At 33.7% G+C, this 19,038-nt stretch overlaps 1 protein-coding gene and 1 pseudogene across 1 annotated transcript; both read right to left on the bottom strand.

Moving 5' to 3' along the window:
* Positions 1-3,425: 3,425 nt before the first annotated feature.
* LOC120083099 lies at positions 3,426-4,151 on the bottom strand. Its single transcript, XM_039038651.1, has one exon. It carries the CDS (start codon positions 4,149-4,151, stop codon positions 3,426-3,428), a length of 726 nt encoding a protein of 241 aa, XP_038894579.1.
* Positions 4,152-6,882: 2,731 nt separating this feature from the next.
* On the bottom strand, positions 6,883-11,983 carry LOC120083098 (annotated as a pseudogene).
* Between the last annotated feature and the right edge of the window lie 7,055 nt (positions 11,984-19,038).

The following is a 19,038-nucleotide window of genomic DNA, read 5'->3' as shown; positions in this document are numbered from 1 at the left end:
TTCTAAACACATCCTAATTCCTACTTTTTCAAAACAGGATACCATGAAATATTAACACCCTAAACTTGACCATATTTCTCTTTAAGATCTGGCAAGCAGAGGGCATTAATAGTGAAAGTAAAGCACCTGAGAGTTGGGGAAGAAGCCTGCAGGAGAGAGAATACCCTGCAAAATTTTTAGCCTAACTTAATGTAGAAAGAAACAGGATTTGATTTGATGATGGTGTCACTTCTCAGATGCAAGAAACCTCAACAAACAAAATGATTCTCTTCCAGTGTTTTAGAGAAGATTGAGAATCTACAATAGAACATTGACAGGTATCTGCAAGCTTCAATGAACATACAAAATGATTCTCCTCCTTTTGAATGCTGTGGAGAAGATTGAGATGTGAAGCAATACCAGTGAGATTCAGACAACGGTCACAAGCTGTTTATGTACCTGCGGACGATTTGACCGATCCGCAAATTTTAACCATATACACGAAGAAATTAATAACTGAACAATGTATGATGAAGTGATCAAATGATTTGTAAAAACAGTATCGTAATCACTTTCTCTAGGTACTATAAAGCTAAATTACCATGTCGATATTCTTTTCGCTGTAGCCTGTAAATACCTGAAACTCTGAAGTAACTGCTTGATGGAGAATGAAAGTTTATGCATAGTATTTGAAAAATATCTCAATCTTCCATAAACTGACAATGGTGGAGCCAGGGTTGAAGAAACAAGCATATTAAGTTTTTTTTTTTTTTTTGTCACAATTTCCAGCAACCAGAATATGACAGAACAATAATACGGAAGGGAAGAAAAATAAAGGAAATGAGTTCAGAACAAGACGAGAAGGAGATATAGAAGCACATCATTGTGTAGACTTCAGAAACCATAGAGGCGACTTGACCTCATTTTTTAAAGAAAGTCAAAAGCTATGGTCATCTCCTGTGTCAAATCTAGGAGAAAATAATAAGACATAAAAAAGGAAAATGATCTAAAATGAGATGTAGTCCCTTCATAAGTTATGGTGCAACAGGTTTTAATGGAGGCATAAAGAGCCTAATGGGTGGAAAAGCCATCCCCAGTACCATATCGACATCGCGAGGGTTCATAGCCCCTTTGACGAACGATATTCATCCCCTTCAGTAAACTCTCTTACAAAATCGGGGTGAATGATGGAGGAAAATAATCTATTAGATCATCTTTATTTAGTAAAGTAATTAGTTTTGTGGTTAATTAATTTTATTAGCATTTTGGCTTTAGCTATTTTATATCTTCTTGCAAGGCCATAATGGCCCCTCTCAAGGATTGGGAATAGTTGGGGTATTATTGTTCCATAGGGAGAGGCTCTTAGGGAGTTCCCTCCCAAAATTGAGGAGTTTCTCTTTTGTTCCGGGATGAATTTCCCAGTTCTTTACTGCCATTAATGCCGTCTATTTAAATCTGCTGCATCAGGTTTCCATCTCATAAAAAACAATTCAACCAAGTGTTTTCTGCAGACACTGAAAGCAAACACTGGAGGTCAAGCAACATCACCAACAGTAAGGATCCATCAATATATTTAGGAACTAGAAAGAGTCGAAAACTCTGATAAAACAAATGAAAGTATATCAATCAAATTCTACTCTATCTAGATGGAATTATATGACCAGCATGACACATTTTCACTTGATGATGATAGCCTTTAGTCAATGCATCATAATAAAATGAATTAAGGTTTCATAAGTTCCCAAACAGACTGCCATACCTTAGCTTAGTCTAGTTTCCTCAACTTCTTACATGCCAAAACAGGACAATGTAATGAAAAGTAACTTGAAGCTCATTTGAGGAAAAGAACCAAAGAGACGTTATGCAAAAATACACCCATAGACTTATTTTGGAGTTACATTTGATCTAGTGTTCTATCTAGTATTATTATATACACTTTAAGCTCTGGATAATATAATTTCGTAACACTGCATTTTTTTTTTAACAGAAACAAAATATTACATTTAAATAATGAAATGAGTCTGATGCTTAAATAATGAGTCTAATGTTCAAAATAGATCGGAAACAAAACAAAGACTCAAACTTACTAGAACACAGCAATGGAAGAAGACTAAACCAAAACTAACTAATTGAAGAAGTAAATAAATTCCAATTTAAACTAATATTTTGAATAGAGTAATCAGTAAAGAGTTCGGAGAGAGAGCACCGTGAAGAAGCTTTAATATGAGCAATCTCATAACGATCAAACATTGCATTTGTTTCCAACCATTTTGCCTATAAATATATGTTATTTTCATGAACTGAAGTGTTGATTGTTCAATTAATTAAAACATGGGTGCTCATACTTCCTTCACCTCTTTGCTCAACTTTCTTCACTCTCTACAATTATTCCTCCCTTCTCCATTTTCACTCATCCTGCATTCCATACAGGCCCTCTATATTTGAGATCACTGATCACAGAAGCTGAAAGCAACAGAGTTTCCATGGGAGATACCTGATCACCCCCGTACCCTTCCGACCTACCAACGAAAAGAAAGAGATGGAAAGAAAAGAAACACACAGGGATGTACCTCCCAATACACAATAAACCAATAACTATGTTCCCTATGGTCCAACCCCAATAAACAGACATGTTGATCAAGGTTCTGATTGTCATAAGAAGGCGTCATAAATTACAAATTCTATCATTCAGAACTTGTAATATTTAGATAAAGAAAGACATGACTATCACACTCATGTGAAAAGGGAGAATAAAAAGATAAAAACTCATTAACAATCAGAAACAAGCACTTTCTTCAACTGCATGTATAAAACATGAAGCCCATTTCTAAATTCATATGTCCAAGAAATTTGGTAAAGTTACAACTGATGTGATGTAATTACAACCGAGATGAGAAAAAAGAAAGAAACTGTTACCTTTATCTGAATTATTTAAGCATAATTGTGCTCCCAACTAAAAAACAGAATGGTAAACCCCTCTCCTTTAGGGGACAAAGAAAACAATGGAACAAATCAGACACACTCCATCAGGAACTCTTTTTCTGAATTTTATTCTGTACAAGGCTGACGCCCAATCCCCCAACTCCGGATGAACTATGGTAATGGAAGAGAAAAGAGAGAAAGAAAGAAAGAAAAATCTTCTGACTGAAATAGTAGATGAAAATCTAATAACATTACATTACTAGAATTTAATAATGATGGATTGAAAAATGTTTTCAGATAACAGTCAAACTTACAAATAAGCTTCAAAGAAAATTCTTAGACGCCCTTCAGATAATTACAATTCCAATTCCTTGTTACGATTGAGTGTCAAACAGATTCAAATATTCCTGGACCCTCAATATTTCTAGAAAGAGCGACACAAATAGTGGTCAAAGTGAACCAGACAGGAGTAAGACGAAGTAAGCAAATCTGTTCTCCAAAAATAATTACAGGAATTCAATTCCTTAATCAAGAAAACCTGTTCGTCTCCAAACCGCGTTGCGAACCTGACGAAGATCCCTGCCCTTTAACGTCCTTCCAGCGCCCTCAAGCACGGAGCAAGACAACAATGGCGACTGAGCCAAACTTCTAGCCACAATCTCATGTGGCGGCAACATCTCCCCGTCGTCTTCATCAACATCATCCACGTCAATCTCCTGCTGTCTCTGAACAACCGCCTTCGACATTATAGGCACATTCACAGGGGCAGACTGGTACTTCAACGAGGACGAAATCGGAAGAGGTAATCGTTCCAGAGGAGGTTTGGGGATCGTCGGAATCATCCGAGAAGACGAAGGGGAGGAGGAGGACGACGACGAAACGGACGCCTTGTGATAGAAATGCGAGGAGTTCCTAAGGCTGGAAGAGGCCTCGTTCTCGGGAAGAGCAGCGAGGATTCCGAAGGTTTCCGGGAGGGGAAAACCCTTGTGATGCTGGAGGTGATGAATATGGTGACGAGGAGTGGAAGAGGAGGAGGAGGAGGGAGTGGAGTGGCTATGGTGGGCGGAATCAGCAGCAAAATCGCCGGTCCAGAAGACGTCGTCTTCGTTGAGCTCGGTATCGTCGTCGACGCCGTTGGTGGAGCTAGGGTTTGCAGTGCGAACCGGCGGAGAATGGAAGGAGGCGAGAAAGCGTTCGGAGGAGGGGGATTTGCGGTGGCGGAAGCGGAAGGAAGGAAGGTTGAGGTCCATGGGAATGGCAGTGGCAATGGCGGGTCCGTATTGAAATCAGAATTTCACAAACGAAGGAATACAGGGCGCCGTCGTCCAATCCATGAGAGGAACGCAGCTTCCTTTTTCTTTTTTCTTTTTTCTTTTCTTTTTTTCACTCTAATCTTTCCATTTCATTAAATTGAAAATTTATATATATAGGAATACAAAAGGACTTATGTGGTTTCCCCCAAAAAAAAAAAAAAAAAATACCTAATATGGTATATGAGCTATATATTTATATATTTATATTTTATTATATAATAAAAATTTTGATTCACCGGAAGTCAATGATAATGTAGGAATATTTTGTCCAAAAAATAAATAATATAGATGTAGGAATCTTTAAAATGTTTGTACTAAAAAAATCCATAAAAGGTAAGAATATTAATATAATTTTAATACTTTGCCTTTAATTACTTGGAACTTGTTGCCATTTTAATTGTTTAAAGATACAAGTTTCGCTTTCGATCCCATTTAAAAAAAATTGCAATACTTATCAAAACTTTGATGGTCAACTAGAGTATAATTCGATTGATAAACAACCAATTATCATCACAAATATAGATACTTTTGTAATACCCCAGGACCAAGATTTATATCAAGATGAAGATGGTCCTGACATGGACTAAGTGTCTAAGTCTTTATGGCTCAGTTTGAGTGGTTTGTTTCTAACAAACTTGATGAAGCATCTAACGTGATAGTGAAGATGTGGTCGCCTTCTATGAAAGAGTTTAAAGGTATCTTTCTAGAGTTTTCACGGCGACCCGAGGTTTATGTGTATGGCCATAAGAAACACACTTTATATTGTAGAATCGAGAGAAAGTCTAGGAGTAAAACATGTTGTGGGTGTCTTAACCAATGTTATTGAAAGTTCAAGAGGTAATTCACTCTCTCTAACAAAGTTGTTGCCCTACTTCACTATGCATCAATTCAAATCATTAGATGTTGATGTTTAAGTTTGATCTTCTTTATTTGCTCAGAAAAGTTTTCTTTTTTTCAAATAATCTTTTATATTGTTTACTTGTTAAGGCCCATAGATAAAGTTAAGAAGAGTAGAAGTTTTGTCCCACATAGATAGATTTAGAATTGTTTAGAGAGTATAAATACCAAGACATTCTAAATTAAGAATCAAATGTATGTTGATGATGGAAGTATAACTCGTTCACTATGTGTACGCTATTGCCACCATTTGGGTTAGACAAATAGGTTCTTGTTTGTTGGTTTATGTCTAGCTGGCAATTGTAGTTAATCACTAGGCTAATTAAACCAACACTTAATGTTATATTCTCTTAAAAAAGGACAAAAAAAATTAATTTGATGATATATATATATTTTTGTTGCTTTTGTTACCAAACATTGACAACTTTTATGACTTAAATGGAGAATTAGGTAAATTTGAAAGTTAAAAAAAACCAATAATTACTAAATGGAGAATTACCTAAATGATTATAGATGTGTTGCATTCAGCCACGTTGGATGTTTATTTGAAATTAATTATCAAAACCTTGTTGTGTTAACTCACATCACGAACAGAAAACAAACCTATTGTAAACCATTGCCAATCAAAATTAATTAACCAAAAATATGTCAAAACATATTTTGTTTTGTTTTGTTCTTTTTTAAATTTGAGTTCAACCATATAAAAAATGAAATTTAAATTTCTAACCTTTTTTTATCGATGATATAAATCTTTACTCGTAAATATCATTAATTTTTATTTTCATTTGTTATAATACATGCTTCATATTCTGAAACTACAATAATGAAATCTCGTGAGCCAAGTGTAGAATCTAAAATTGAAAAGAAAGAAGAGAAATTAGTGGGGCTCCTTTGTGAGTCAAGAAAATTTGTTATTTAAATAAACCATCTTTTTTTTTTTTTTTTTTTATATTCGTAGGTGTCTAAGCCAGCTTACGCACATCTCAATTAATCTTATGGGACAACCCATTTGGCCCTACAACATTCACTACAAGAAAATTGACCTAAAAACATTTAATAGACCTTCGATACATCTTTTTCAAAGGGTATCTCAACCTTTGAAATAGATCCCGTCGAAAAAACATTTTCAAAGATTTACTAACCTTCGAAAAGTATTCTTTTTCAAAGGTTGATTAACTTTCAAAAATTATTATTTTTCAAAGGTCATATACCTTCAATAATTGTCAAATTATTTATTGATAATTATCTATTATCAAGTGATTTTTTTTCCGAAGGTTTTCATTATTTTTAAAAGCTTATCATGTTATTTTCAAAAAATTTAAAACCTTCATAAAAACTTAATTATCAACAATTGTATATCCTTCGAAAATTCTCTTACAAAACTTTTTAGTCATTTATTAACAAATCTCAAAAGGTTGTTTTTACTAATTCATCTATCTGTAGTACCTTGAATTACTAAGTATAAGAATAGAATAGAAAAAATAGACAATGACATGGATAGAAGTGAACTTATATGTCATAAAAGTACATTAAAAGACTATTGAAATTCTATAATATCAAACTACAATCGATCAACTAGAAACAAATTTTTTATGCATCTCTGCCATCATTTTTTAAAATCTATCCTCAAAACGGTTTTCTAATTTTCTTTTTTGTTGTTTAGATTCTTTTCTTTGTCATTCAGATTCTTGAAGCCATTGTTCGGATTTATTTAGGTGATGCTCAAGATCGCGTATAGTAGACGATCTAAACAACTCAGAAGGAGTAACACCTACCACATAACCATGAACACGCCCGTGTTTCTCCGGTCTAAGTACTCGACGAAAATCTCATCCTCGTTCATGTCAAGTGTACCATCAATCACTTGAGAAGCATATGATTTAAGTTCCGACTACAAATACAAATTCACATATTATAATTCAAAACTAACACATATAAATTCAAGTGTTTACAACAAACACATGTCACTTCATAAAAATCTATACATTATCTAGCAACATCAAGGTTTCTCATATCATTAATCATCGAAATATACTCTATCATTCAAATTAATACAACAATTTACATTCAATTACAACAAAATAAACATTGATGGCTTAATATAATATATTAACTTTAACACAACTCTTGACTGTTAATGCGTGTAATTGTGTTACATAATATAATTGGGCAAGAAATAGATCATCATTTGATCCAATTTGTAGTGTTCTCTATTCACTACAAGAATTCTAGACTTTAATGTCGGTTTAAAACCGACATTAAAGATAGTGTTATAAAAGGTTTTTAATGTTGGTTTTAAACCGACATTGTACACCCTCTTCAATGCCGGTTTAAAACTGATATTAAAGACAACCGACATTAAAACCTAGAATCCATGTCCATTTTTTTCAATTATTGTCCGTTTTTTTAAATTTCGTTGTCAGATCCATTTTTAATGTCGGTTAAAAAGTTAAAAACGACATTATAATAATTTATCCACAAACAAGAATTATTTTTATATATTAAAATTTCAACAAACACAAAAATTTAAATCTAAGTCTTGCTCACAAAGTACGAATAATAGTTAGCTTCCAAAGAAAATAACAAAATTTATACTTACAAAGCAATAGTTGGCTACTTACGTATCAAGAAATTTCCAAAATAAAATCTTAATCGCTTTTGTATATACAACTTAACTTTCAATAAATATAAAAAATTAACTAAAGATTGAGAGAGCTGGTTGTCTACTTTGGAGTGTGATTACTATCCCAAAAAATTTGCAAAGAAGACATGCTTACTTAAGTATATAAAATCAAGAATAATTTAAAAATAAATGAATCATACTAAAAGAAATTACATGAAGTATGGAAACTATATTTATACAAACTTACCAAAAAGAATGAATGCAAAACTTGCTATTCTTTTCTCTATTCTATAGATGAATCCGTTATGCCCTCTATCCAGAACCTCCTTGTACTCGTGTGAGCAATGTCATATGAGAGTGTATAAACAAACAAATATAAGTTGCGTTAATATAAACAATTTATAAATAACGAAAGAAATGAACTCAACCCATAAACAACTACCATAGTTGCACTAGTCATTGTAATGATCCCAAATTTCAATGCTAAACTAAGGAACATTACCATATTTTAACCTACAACTAACTTTATCACTCTTATGTTTTAGAAAAATTTCAGCAACATGACAGTACTACCACAACAATACAAAAAAAAATACTTTAACACCTATTCAAAGAAATGCACTTCCAACAATATTCAAACAACAATCTTTTCTCAACGGAACAAACAACATAAATAAGAATGATTTACAAAAACTCACATCTGATTACTCACTTGACTTCAAATCTCAAAAGTTGTCAAATGGCCATTCGATCTTATACCTCCAGATTCAAAAACAGCTTTGACATCCTAAACAAAAATTGTAGTTCAGTACTATTGAGGCATGTGATGATGACTTTTTGGCCTTATTAAGAAGGGAATAAAAGAGAGGTACTAAAGTCCTTCAAACCCCAAGTTTATTGTAATGAAAGTTTTAGGGTACCTGAGAATATGTTATTGTGTTTGATCCCATGTGATCCGCTCAATGAGCTCCATTGTTTCGGAGATCTAAGGAAAAACAAACTATGTCAATACACTATTCCCAAAAGAAAGATTAATGTCGAAGGTAGTCTATCTTTGACATGAATGATGCTATTGAGGGTCAATCTTTGACATGAAGGTAGTTTAATCCTAGATTATCCAAACAAGATTCCAATGAAGAATTAGATTCAAATTGACGAAGAAGTACAATAAATGGTTAGACAAGAGATGACAAAAGATTCGACAATGATAATGAAGAATTATCCTAACCCACAATGCATGAATAACCCACAAACTACCATAGTGCAACTGGATTCATTTAGACAAATAATGCATAAATATAAACTACCAAAGGATGCCTAAGAAGTTCCACTACCATAAACCACTCAATGGAAGTCATAAACAATTAAGTTATGACTACTATAACTGCAGGATAGTCATAGCATTCCAACACTGAATCTAATCCAAAGCTTGAGAACAAATAGACTTTTAAGATAAGCATCATATAAATATTACATTGTACTTGTTACTAATGTAGTTATGAAGTCCTTTTTGAGTTGGGTGCACCTTCTCCACTTGTCAACCTTCTTAAAACATGTCCAATGCAATCTTCTTATCTTCCTTCCAAATCCCCAAGAATCAAAATTTAGCCTTACACGTCAAATTTGAACCTAACAAAATGAAAAACTTCAATCAAAATCATTTCATTATTGCTCAAATGAGTTAGCTCAAAAATTCTAATTCAACTAATTTCCAAAAGAACCTTACTCTAAAATAGTTTAGTATATTTAGTCTTTGCATTCACGAGCAACATCATCAATGGTTGTCTCATAATTGATTTACTCTGAAATAGTTTAGTACATATAGTCTTTGCATTGATTGATTTTACCCAAAGAATGTGGTGTATTGAAATCCAAAATAACAAAATTTCCCAATGAAAAACTGAACTAAAATTTAACACAATTTAAAAATAATGCAAAACTTTTAAAGCTACACCGCCAGTCTCATTGAAAAACGAATGCACAACCTTACAAATACAACAATGTAACTAAACCCTCTGAGAAAATAGCATATTTCAGAGTTTAAGAATGAAGCCTAATTATCAACAAAACTTCTTTTAAAATGTCACAATGTATAACCCTTATTCTAGAACATCTCTCGAATTTAAAATTAAAATAATAACAATAAAAAGAAACAAGAACAAGGTACATCTATGAATTACTTTTTACTTGTTTAAGTGGATTATTGTCCAACTTCAAACATATGAGATTTGGTAGCTACTTGAGAATTGCGCCTGATCATCTTTTCTGCAAGTGCTTGTTTACCTCTTAAACAACAACAACAGATAATACAATGTGCTTACAATATGAATTCTGCAATGATATAGTATGAACTAGAAAATGATCAAGAATTACAACTGATAAACTTCAAACACAAGAGCTAAAGGCAATAAATTCTATCTAAAGGATGGTAGAAACTAATCTCTGGAAGTTTAATTTGCTGTAAACGGTAATAGTGCTCAAGCAACCAATAGATAATACAATGTATTTAAAAAAATTTAATTTGATAAAATTGTCACATCGTGCTTTTTTTTTTGCACGAAAAACACAAATAAACAAATATACCTTCACCCGCCTTTGATATAATAGTATGTGAATCTCCAACATTGGCAACATAGAGATGATTACCAACTAGCAAAGTTGTTGAAGCAGTAGAGCCATTGTCCCTTAAAGTATCCTTTTCTGAATTTAAAAAATCAGCATCTATTTGTTGATACACTTCACCTGGGAATTGATAAAAAAGACTTTTGATGTGAGTACAAAATTATTATGACACAAACATCAAATTGCTTTCAAATAAAAAACAGTTACGTGAACAAAGAAAGTGAAACTTAAAGATCATGTACTGTTAAACTTGTGGGAAGCTATAATACAATCATCATATAAACCTAATGGTTTAATTTTCATAAATAAATGAAAAAGGCATAAGGGAAATGAAACACACTGATAGCTAATTAGGTATCCATCAAGAATTTTGGGTGCTTCATCAGATTCTCAAAGAGATGGTCCTTCAAAAACTCTACAGCTCGGGATCCGTCGTGACCTGCAACCACATGTCAAGAGGTAAGTATTTTTGCTATTTGTAATATCGGTAAGATATCCATGGTGGCTTATATAATTTGAAAGATTAGCAATTAGCATCAGCTATGGATTAAAAAATACTAATCTCTAATGATGATTGAATTCAAGCATCAAAATTAAGTAAAATGAATTGCATAGGTAAATAAAGTTGAAACCTAGGATCGTTTGGCAAAGTGAGGAATCTCAAAGTTTTTTTATCTTCAACCCGGGCCTTTTGATAGCTATTTCATACATTTTGCAAGCTTTACTACTTACTTTTTGAAAACATTTTCTTAAACCAAACCAAAACTTGAAAATTAAAAATGTACTTCCTAAAATCTTAATTTTGTCTTTAAGATTTGGCTAGGAATTCAAATGTTTTTAAAGGAGGTCGAAAAACACACCAAAAATTGGTAGGGAAACAATCATAATTTTCAAAAATAGAAAGAAAAATAAAAATGGTTATCAAATGGGACCTAAGTGAAACTTAACACCTAAATTTAATTCGTAACAATACATCATCTATAAATTGGATAGATTAAAATTTACTAATAACGGTGTTACATCATGCCACTGCAAGAATGGTGGGAGAATCTAACCATTAAAGATGCCAAAAAGGCAGACGGTTTGACCAACGACCTTCGACATTTTAATATCAAAGAAATCTTCCATGGTTGCCCTCTTTCCTCTGAAACTTGAATACCCCCAACTAAGTTTCCCATCTTCACTGCCTATCAAACCAAAGATAATAAGTTTACTGCAGATCTCATTGGAATCCAAAGTTTAATAGACTAGGTGCAATAACAAGATCAAAGCATTGTCTTCTTGTCATCTTCATAAGAACATAATAACAATTCAGCAACATAGCTTCAAATAAATAGAAGCATGCTTTATTTAGACGAATCCATTAAAACCTTTTCCATCCTCCGTTGGTATAACCACCATCTTCATCTTTCTCTGGATGCTTATCAACAACCGGTCCACAATTTTCTGATGCACCCGTATCTACCATCATCATGAGACTTGTTCTATATTCACGCTTCCAGGTGTGAACAAATCCAAGATTGGAAGGAAAACTCCTCAAGATGTTGTTGATTTGGACCCTTCTACTGATTATTCCTATATCTCCAGCCTGAGCAATCACATTCCATATATTGTAGCTGCATACCATCTAAACCAACAACTGCATAATCACATTATTATAGTAATAGTAATCAAAAGATGCAAACCTCATGAAAGATTCAAAAGCAGTAATAAAGAACAGATGCAGCAAAAATAAATCCTCGCATCATAAACAATTCAACATTCAAAACTTCGATTTCTCTTGTAGGTTCTCGATATCAAAATGATACCAAGATCTAAAGAGAGGGACAAAAACTAAAAAGAAAAAACAAACAAACAAAATATAACAAAAAGCCAAAAACAAGACTTTCACTCTGATGATCTCCAATCAAACGCTAAGATAAACCTTTCAACCTGATTGATCGACCCAAGTAAGACCTCCCCAAAACTAAGTCTAAGTTTGATATTAATGAAATGGGTCGGTCAAAGTGCCGTCTGGTTCTAGAGGAAGTGGGGCGGCATTTTCATAAGAAAATCTTGATTGGTAATTTCTTATGCGAGAAATTGAGAAAAAAAAAGTTTAATATGAAGCTAATAAACCACACGAAATTTCTATCATCAAAGTGAAAGAACAGTTGAAGACCTCAGAGTTTGAGCAGATGACTAATATGATCAACACATAACTATAATATCATCGTTTAGTAACTTTCAGTTTTTCAAATAAGTTTTAATACTTCCATATATTAACATTCACTGGACCTCTACATTTCTTAGTTTTGTTTGCTGTGCTACCAAATACCACCTAGAACTAATTTAAAATAATTATATCAGAATGTTTCTGCTCTTGTATGAATTGAAGGGTCTTATCTTAAATCCTTGAATTATTAATATTAGTTATGTACTAGAAATGCATCTTTTAATACCTCAAGCAGTAAAGTAAATGATTTATTACTCCAACTTTCAAAATACTTTAGATGAAACAACTTCACAATGAAAGACAACTTAGAATATTTTTGACACTTAGGATAAAGCTCTTTTTCTACATTGTTCAACAATCTATAAAACTTAGAAGCATTCTCATTAGGTTCTTCATCATAACCATGCTTATTTGATTCTCCTTTACCAATCCAATTATCTATGTTAAAAGTACCAAAATGATCCTCAAGTATTTCAAAAACATCTTCATTATCAGTGTCATTATCATTTTCTCCTACTTCATAAGTAAAACTTTTTCACCATGCATTGTCCATCTAGTGTAACTTGGAACTATTCCAAACATTAATAAATCTACTTTAACATCATCTCGAGTCTTAAGTACTACATTATTACATCTTTTATATGGACAAGATATTTGACTAGATATTGCATGCATAAATGCAAAATCCAAAAAACTTCTAACTTCGTTCTATATTCTTGCAATACTCAATTTCCAATTTGCATCCAACTTCTATCCATATTATACAATTCTTTGTAAAAAGTAAGAGATTACTTTAACCAAATTAGTACTTTAAGCTAATTTACAATTCAAAGAATGAAAGGGAGAGAATGACAATAAAATAAAAGTAAATTCAAAATAATTTTGATTATTTATCATCTCCTGCAATCAGATAGATAAATTAAAAAACCATCCACAAAATTTCTGTTTTTTTCCTTTGAATACACTCATAAATTTTCTTAAGCAAGACAAATTAATGAATATTTATTGTATGTATGTTGTTTCTTTACATTCCTGATTGTTAATCTATCTTTTTATTGATGCAGTGAGATTGTCAGCATTCAGCAACATCAGAATTACAAAATTGATATGAAACATTTTACTCACAACTAGAATATTAACCAGTAATCTATGAACCTACATAGAAACTAAATAAAATTTCATAGTCCAATAGAATTCAAAATTATTTTATTATTTGTTATCTCCTGCAATCAGATAGAATCATTCAAAGATAAATCCAAAAACCATCCACAAAATTTCTTATTCTTCTTCTTCTTCGTTCCTTTTTTTTAATACACGCTCAAAATTTCTTAAACAAGACAAATTAATGAATATACGTAGGTTGTTTTTAGTCACACCCCCTCTCGAGCTCACCTCCAAAACCCGAATGGAGGTGTGAGGACGACATATACCACCCTTTTGTGATACCTACTATCCATCTGAACCTTTTTACCTCTTACTAAACTTAAAGCCAAGTAAATAAGCCGCAACTGTTTGGCAAACTTTATTACAAACAGTATAACGTTTATACAACTTCCAGACATAACTACAAATGTTTACAATAACAACTTAAATATGAAAGTGTGGTTGTGGCATGGCAGACCTTGACCTTAGCAGCACCTTGGAACTCCTCATCTTTCGCTACCTGAAAAGAAAAACATGAAAGAAAATAATGTATGGGGGGCTTTCATTCAGTACTCTTTTTTATTCTGAAAAGACCACCGGAGGCAAGGGTAGGCAGAAGATCGGGGGTTTGGAGGGGAACTTCAAGAAGCTCAGTGAGTAGTAACAACATAACAAGTCTCTTTCAATTTATAGCAATAAAATCATATTACATTACGAGGTTAACATCCAAACCTCAGTCTCGAATGAGTCTATTCTCAACCCTACCTACACAGACGTTAAATAGTTAAAACTAATACTTATCATAATCACTTAATCTCCTGTGTTCCCTATGTGCACATAGATCGTCGCTTATGAACTTAGAAGCTAGGTCCGTCGGCCCTCTGACCATCCCATATGAGGTTCCTCTTACAAGCTTAGGAACTAGGCTTCATGGCCCACTGACCATCCCATGAGATTCTGCTCCAGACTTAGGAACTAGGTTTGTTGACCCCCTGACTATCCCAACCACATATTCTCATTCTCGTTTCGGCTACCCATTCACAACATAAATATAAAACATAAAAGATATGCTTAAGATCTTAAAAGAATACCATTCACCTTGTTTTGTTGGAACCTTTCTCTCTTTCCAAGTTTCCTGGTTTCCTCTGGCTTCCTTTTGAACCCTTAAAATTTGGCATTTAAACTCCACCGCAAGAGCTAAAAATCTCAAGATTACTCCACTTTGCTCGACAGTCACCAATTCTATGAACACTTCTCGGTTTCCTTTGATTTTAACAACCTTTCTCTTAGATATTCCTTGTGGCAACCCTTATCCAGAAACTACACTCAATTTCTGAGATTTTGGCTTAAGAATCACTTGATTTATAGAGAACTCCTCGTTTGAACTTAGTACTATAGTCTGCCCCCAACGCCCCGAACAACACCTGTACCTTCTGCCTTCTTGATCAATGCATGGTCTTGCTATCAACACATGCTCTTCATGATCAACACAAGGCATACTCCAAACTTGTCTTCAACCACTCTTCCTAACTTTCTTTGAAGAGAATTTGTGTTATGAACTGAAGAGAAGCCTTGAGGTGGTATTTATAAGCCTTTAGCAACCGATCCTCATCATCTTTTAAGGCTCCAACACATGACATCTCCTACTTAGTGAAATTTTGGAGTGTCTTCACCTTGCTTTACCACCACCTACTTCCTTTCCACCTCCTATTTTGAGGTGTTTTCTCCATCTTTAACCAACACATCTCCTCAATTTGCATGTCTTCACATGCACCCATCCTCATTTTCATGAACTCTAAAACATCCCTAGTTAGCCACATGTTTGGATGAGTTACTAACTCAGCCTTGCTCTCCAAGGGAGTCATCGCATCCTTCCAACTACATGGTCGCATGCTTACTTGATCGCATGACTTAGCCATCACATCACCCTCCTTTGTACCACACTAACCTCAAGTCATCACAAACCCTTACTTGGCCACATACTCTTATCCTCACATGACTCACCCTTGGAGCATGCGTTCAACTAAGACTATGACCATCACATCTTTTCCATCGCATGCCACCACCAACGCCAACTCCACGCCCAGGCTACTCTTACCACAAGCGGATGTGAAACCCTTTCTAACGTTAAAGGCCCTAGCCATCGTATGGTACCAACTTGGCTTGCCCTCCTAACATGATCAACTAACCTCAACTTCCTTGCCTGGACAAGCTTTTTTGCATGCCTTTATCCTTCAACATTAATGTGTAGCACACTATCAACGCATGGCAAAACTTATCAACGCATCCCATGTCTGGCCTTATAATCGGTGCATACTTCATAGACCATTGCAAAGTACCTTCATTGCATGGTCTTTCAAGCCTTACCATCGCATGAGCATCAGGCAACCTTGTCACGCTCATTGCATAGCTTCAACACACATCGTCTTGCTTCATTGTGTAATCCCAGCACACATTGCATGCCCATCATCGCATACCTCATAACACGCTACCTAACTTCATCGCATAGCTTTAGCGCACATCACCTGCCCAGCGCCTCGCGCTCATCGTCTCGCGCCCAACCTTGCGCTCATTGTGCACTCAACCTTGCACTCATCGAGTAACCCCACATGCAACTATGCGATTACCCTCGCGCAATGCCCCAATGCCCAATGCCCACACTCGCGAGCAACCGAGCACTTCCTTGCTCGTGCCTGGCTCATACTCGTTGCACGATGGCCCTTCCTCGCTGCACGATCATGCAAGCCTCTTGTGGTCGTTTGACATGTTCCTCGCCCACGCTTGGACAATCCTTTCATGTCATCACTTAGCCAACCTACACCATGCGTCCAATAACCTCAAAAGGACTCGATTGCCGCATACCTTTTCAACACATCATGAAAAATCCATCAACTCATGCATTCATGCTTAGCTCCAACGCATGGTTTGTCCTTGGCTTCAACACTTAGTCTCACACTTAGTCTCACACAACCTCTACAAGCCTTGGTTGCCACACACACAATGTCTCATGCATTAATACTTCCTAATTACCAACGCATGCCTACTCTTGGCTTGTATACTTAGCCAATTTTTCACTTACTAAGGCCAACACAAAGCCACCCGAGAGTCTTATTTCCACACTTTAGAAATTCTTCCTCTTTTTTTCTAACCTTCTTTTTACAATATAAAATTAACTTATACCTTTTTATTTCCCTAATTACTCACCTAAGTAGGGAAAATAGGATTCAGGTTTCATAATCTGTCTTTTGTTTGATGCAATGAGATTGTCAGCATTCAACAACATCAAAATTATAAAATTGATATGAAATATTTTACTCACGACTAGAATAATAACAACATCGAAAACCTATATAGAAAGTAAGCTCAAGCAACAGTTGAAGAAAAGTAAAATTAAGCTAATACGAATAATCTTCATCCGTTTTCGCTATTGAAACGTTTCTTGTAATGATGAGAAACCATGCTATAAGTGAGAATTGAAAGTGAAAAGAAGAAATAGAAATACGGGAGATGAAAATAGAACAAGCGGAAACAAAAATAGAGAACGTGAAAAAAGAAACACCAGAAAATACCAATAATTGAGAATTGATAAGTTCAAAGACGAGCAAATTCACTAGTGATGTTGTTGTTATACATGTCCAAACTGATGAGCTCGAGAGTGATGGAACAGCTCGGTGGAGCTGGAACAGAGCAAATTCTCAAAGGTGTTTTAAAGTTCTTCGATAAAGGATAACATATTTTCAAAGGTTCTTAAAGTCTTTTGATAAATATATCTCTTTTTCAAAGATATTGAAATAACCTTTGAAATAAAGTACATATTTATCAAATATTTTCCCAACATCTCCGATAAATATTTATCTTTTTCAAAGATTTTTATTATCCTTCAATAAAAAGTACTTAATTCCCAAAGGTTTTTTTTTTCAATTCTTCGAATAAATATATATCTTTTTCAAAGATTTTTCTTAACCTTTGATAAAAAGTAGATATTTCTCTGAGGCGTTTTAAATACCTCCGATGAATGTATATCTTTTTAAAAGGTTTTTATTAACATTCGATAAAAAGTATACATTTTTCAAAGACTTTTCCAATACCTCTAATAAATATATATCTTTCTCAAAGGTTTTTATTAACCTTTGATAAAAGGTGCATATTTTTCAAAAGACTTTTCAAAGCCTTCGATAAATGTATGTCTTTCTCAAAGGTTTTTATTGCCCTTCAACAAAAACTACATATATCTCAAAGGTTTTTTCAAAACCTTCGATAAATAAAAAGTACATATTTTTCCGAGGTTTTTCCAATACCTTCAATAAATGTATATCTTTTTCGAATGTTTTTTATAGCCTCCGATAAAAGATTGTCGAAATAGTTCAATTTTCTTATAGTGATTTGAGTGCCAAGGAAACCCATTTTATACTAAATTCTAGGTAGGTGGTATCCGTGGTCTTCTTAGCCCTTTATCAAGATCAACTACGAACTAAGTTAACTCGTGATGGTTAAAATATAAAACAAACCATTATCGATAATGAATTTGAATCCAATTGATTGTTCTTTTATTTAAAAGTAGAGAATCTTATCCAAATAAACTTGGTTCAACTAATATAAAATATGTGTCCACTAATAAAAGTCTACCGTATGAATTCCCTTACTCATATGGTATAAAAAAGAGAGAGAATTTTATGTCAAGAATTTATTCGATATTTTAAAAACAATAAGCATATATCCCATTTGAACGAATAAGTTACTTCTGCATCACAGAAGATAAATAACTTGGATGAACTATTGCTTCCTTTTTTGAATCAAATGGTATGAGTTAATAGCTGAATCTAGGTTGATTTGACAGAGAAAGTTGCTTTTTGTATGATTCTTGTTAGCATTACTTAAATGCTATGCATTGTTTTAGATTCGTTTTCGTCGTTATGTCCAACTCTGATTTTCAAATTTTAGTTGTATGTGACGTGTATAAAGTTTGAACCTATTCCCCTACAGTAATTTTTCTTTAAAAAGAAAAAAAGAAAAGGTTATTTGATTGTATCCACCATTATCTAAATAATGTTTTGTTTCTTTTTCTCAATATGTGGGGTTGAGGGATTCAACTTTGAATCTCGAGATTGATAATATAAATTTATGCTAGTTGAAATAGACATGTTATAAGCAAATTTAGTAAAATTACCTTGTACACGAAAGAGGTTGAAATCCATAAAAATTCTAGATGGTGACGTGGGGATTCTAAATGATATTGAGAGTGAGAAAAGTGGAGTCCAATGAGCACAAAGCAGAGTATGGTTTTGGAATTTGCCAATTTAAAATAATAAGAGTATAATAGGAAT

This window comes from Benincasa hispida, chromosome 8 (genome assembly GCF_009727055.1).
Source record: "Benincasa hispida cultivar B227 chromosome 8, ASM972705v1, whole genome shotgun sequence".
In the NCBI taxonomy this organism is placed as follows: domain Eukaryota; kingdom Viridiplantae; phylum Streptophyta; class Magnoliopsida; order Cucurbitales; family Cucurbitaceae; genus Benincasa; species Benincasa hispida.
The sequence above is the reverse complement of the archived record's forward strand: the minus strand, read 5'-3'. Positions and strand labels throughout refer to the sequence as shown.

What these genes read in the sequence shown, in the direction of transcription:
- LOC120083099 (XM_039038651.1), bottom strand. Translation starts at nt 4,151, where the DNA reads ATGGACCTCAACCTTCCTTCCTTCCGCTTCCGCCACCGCAAATCCCCC.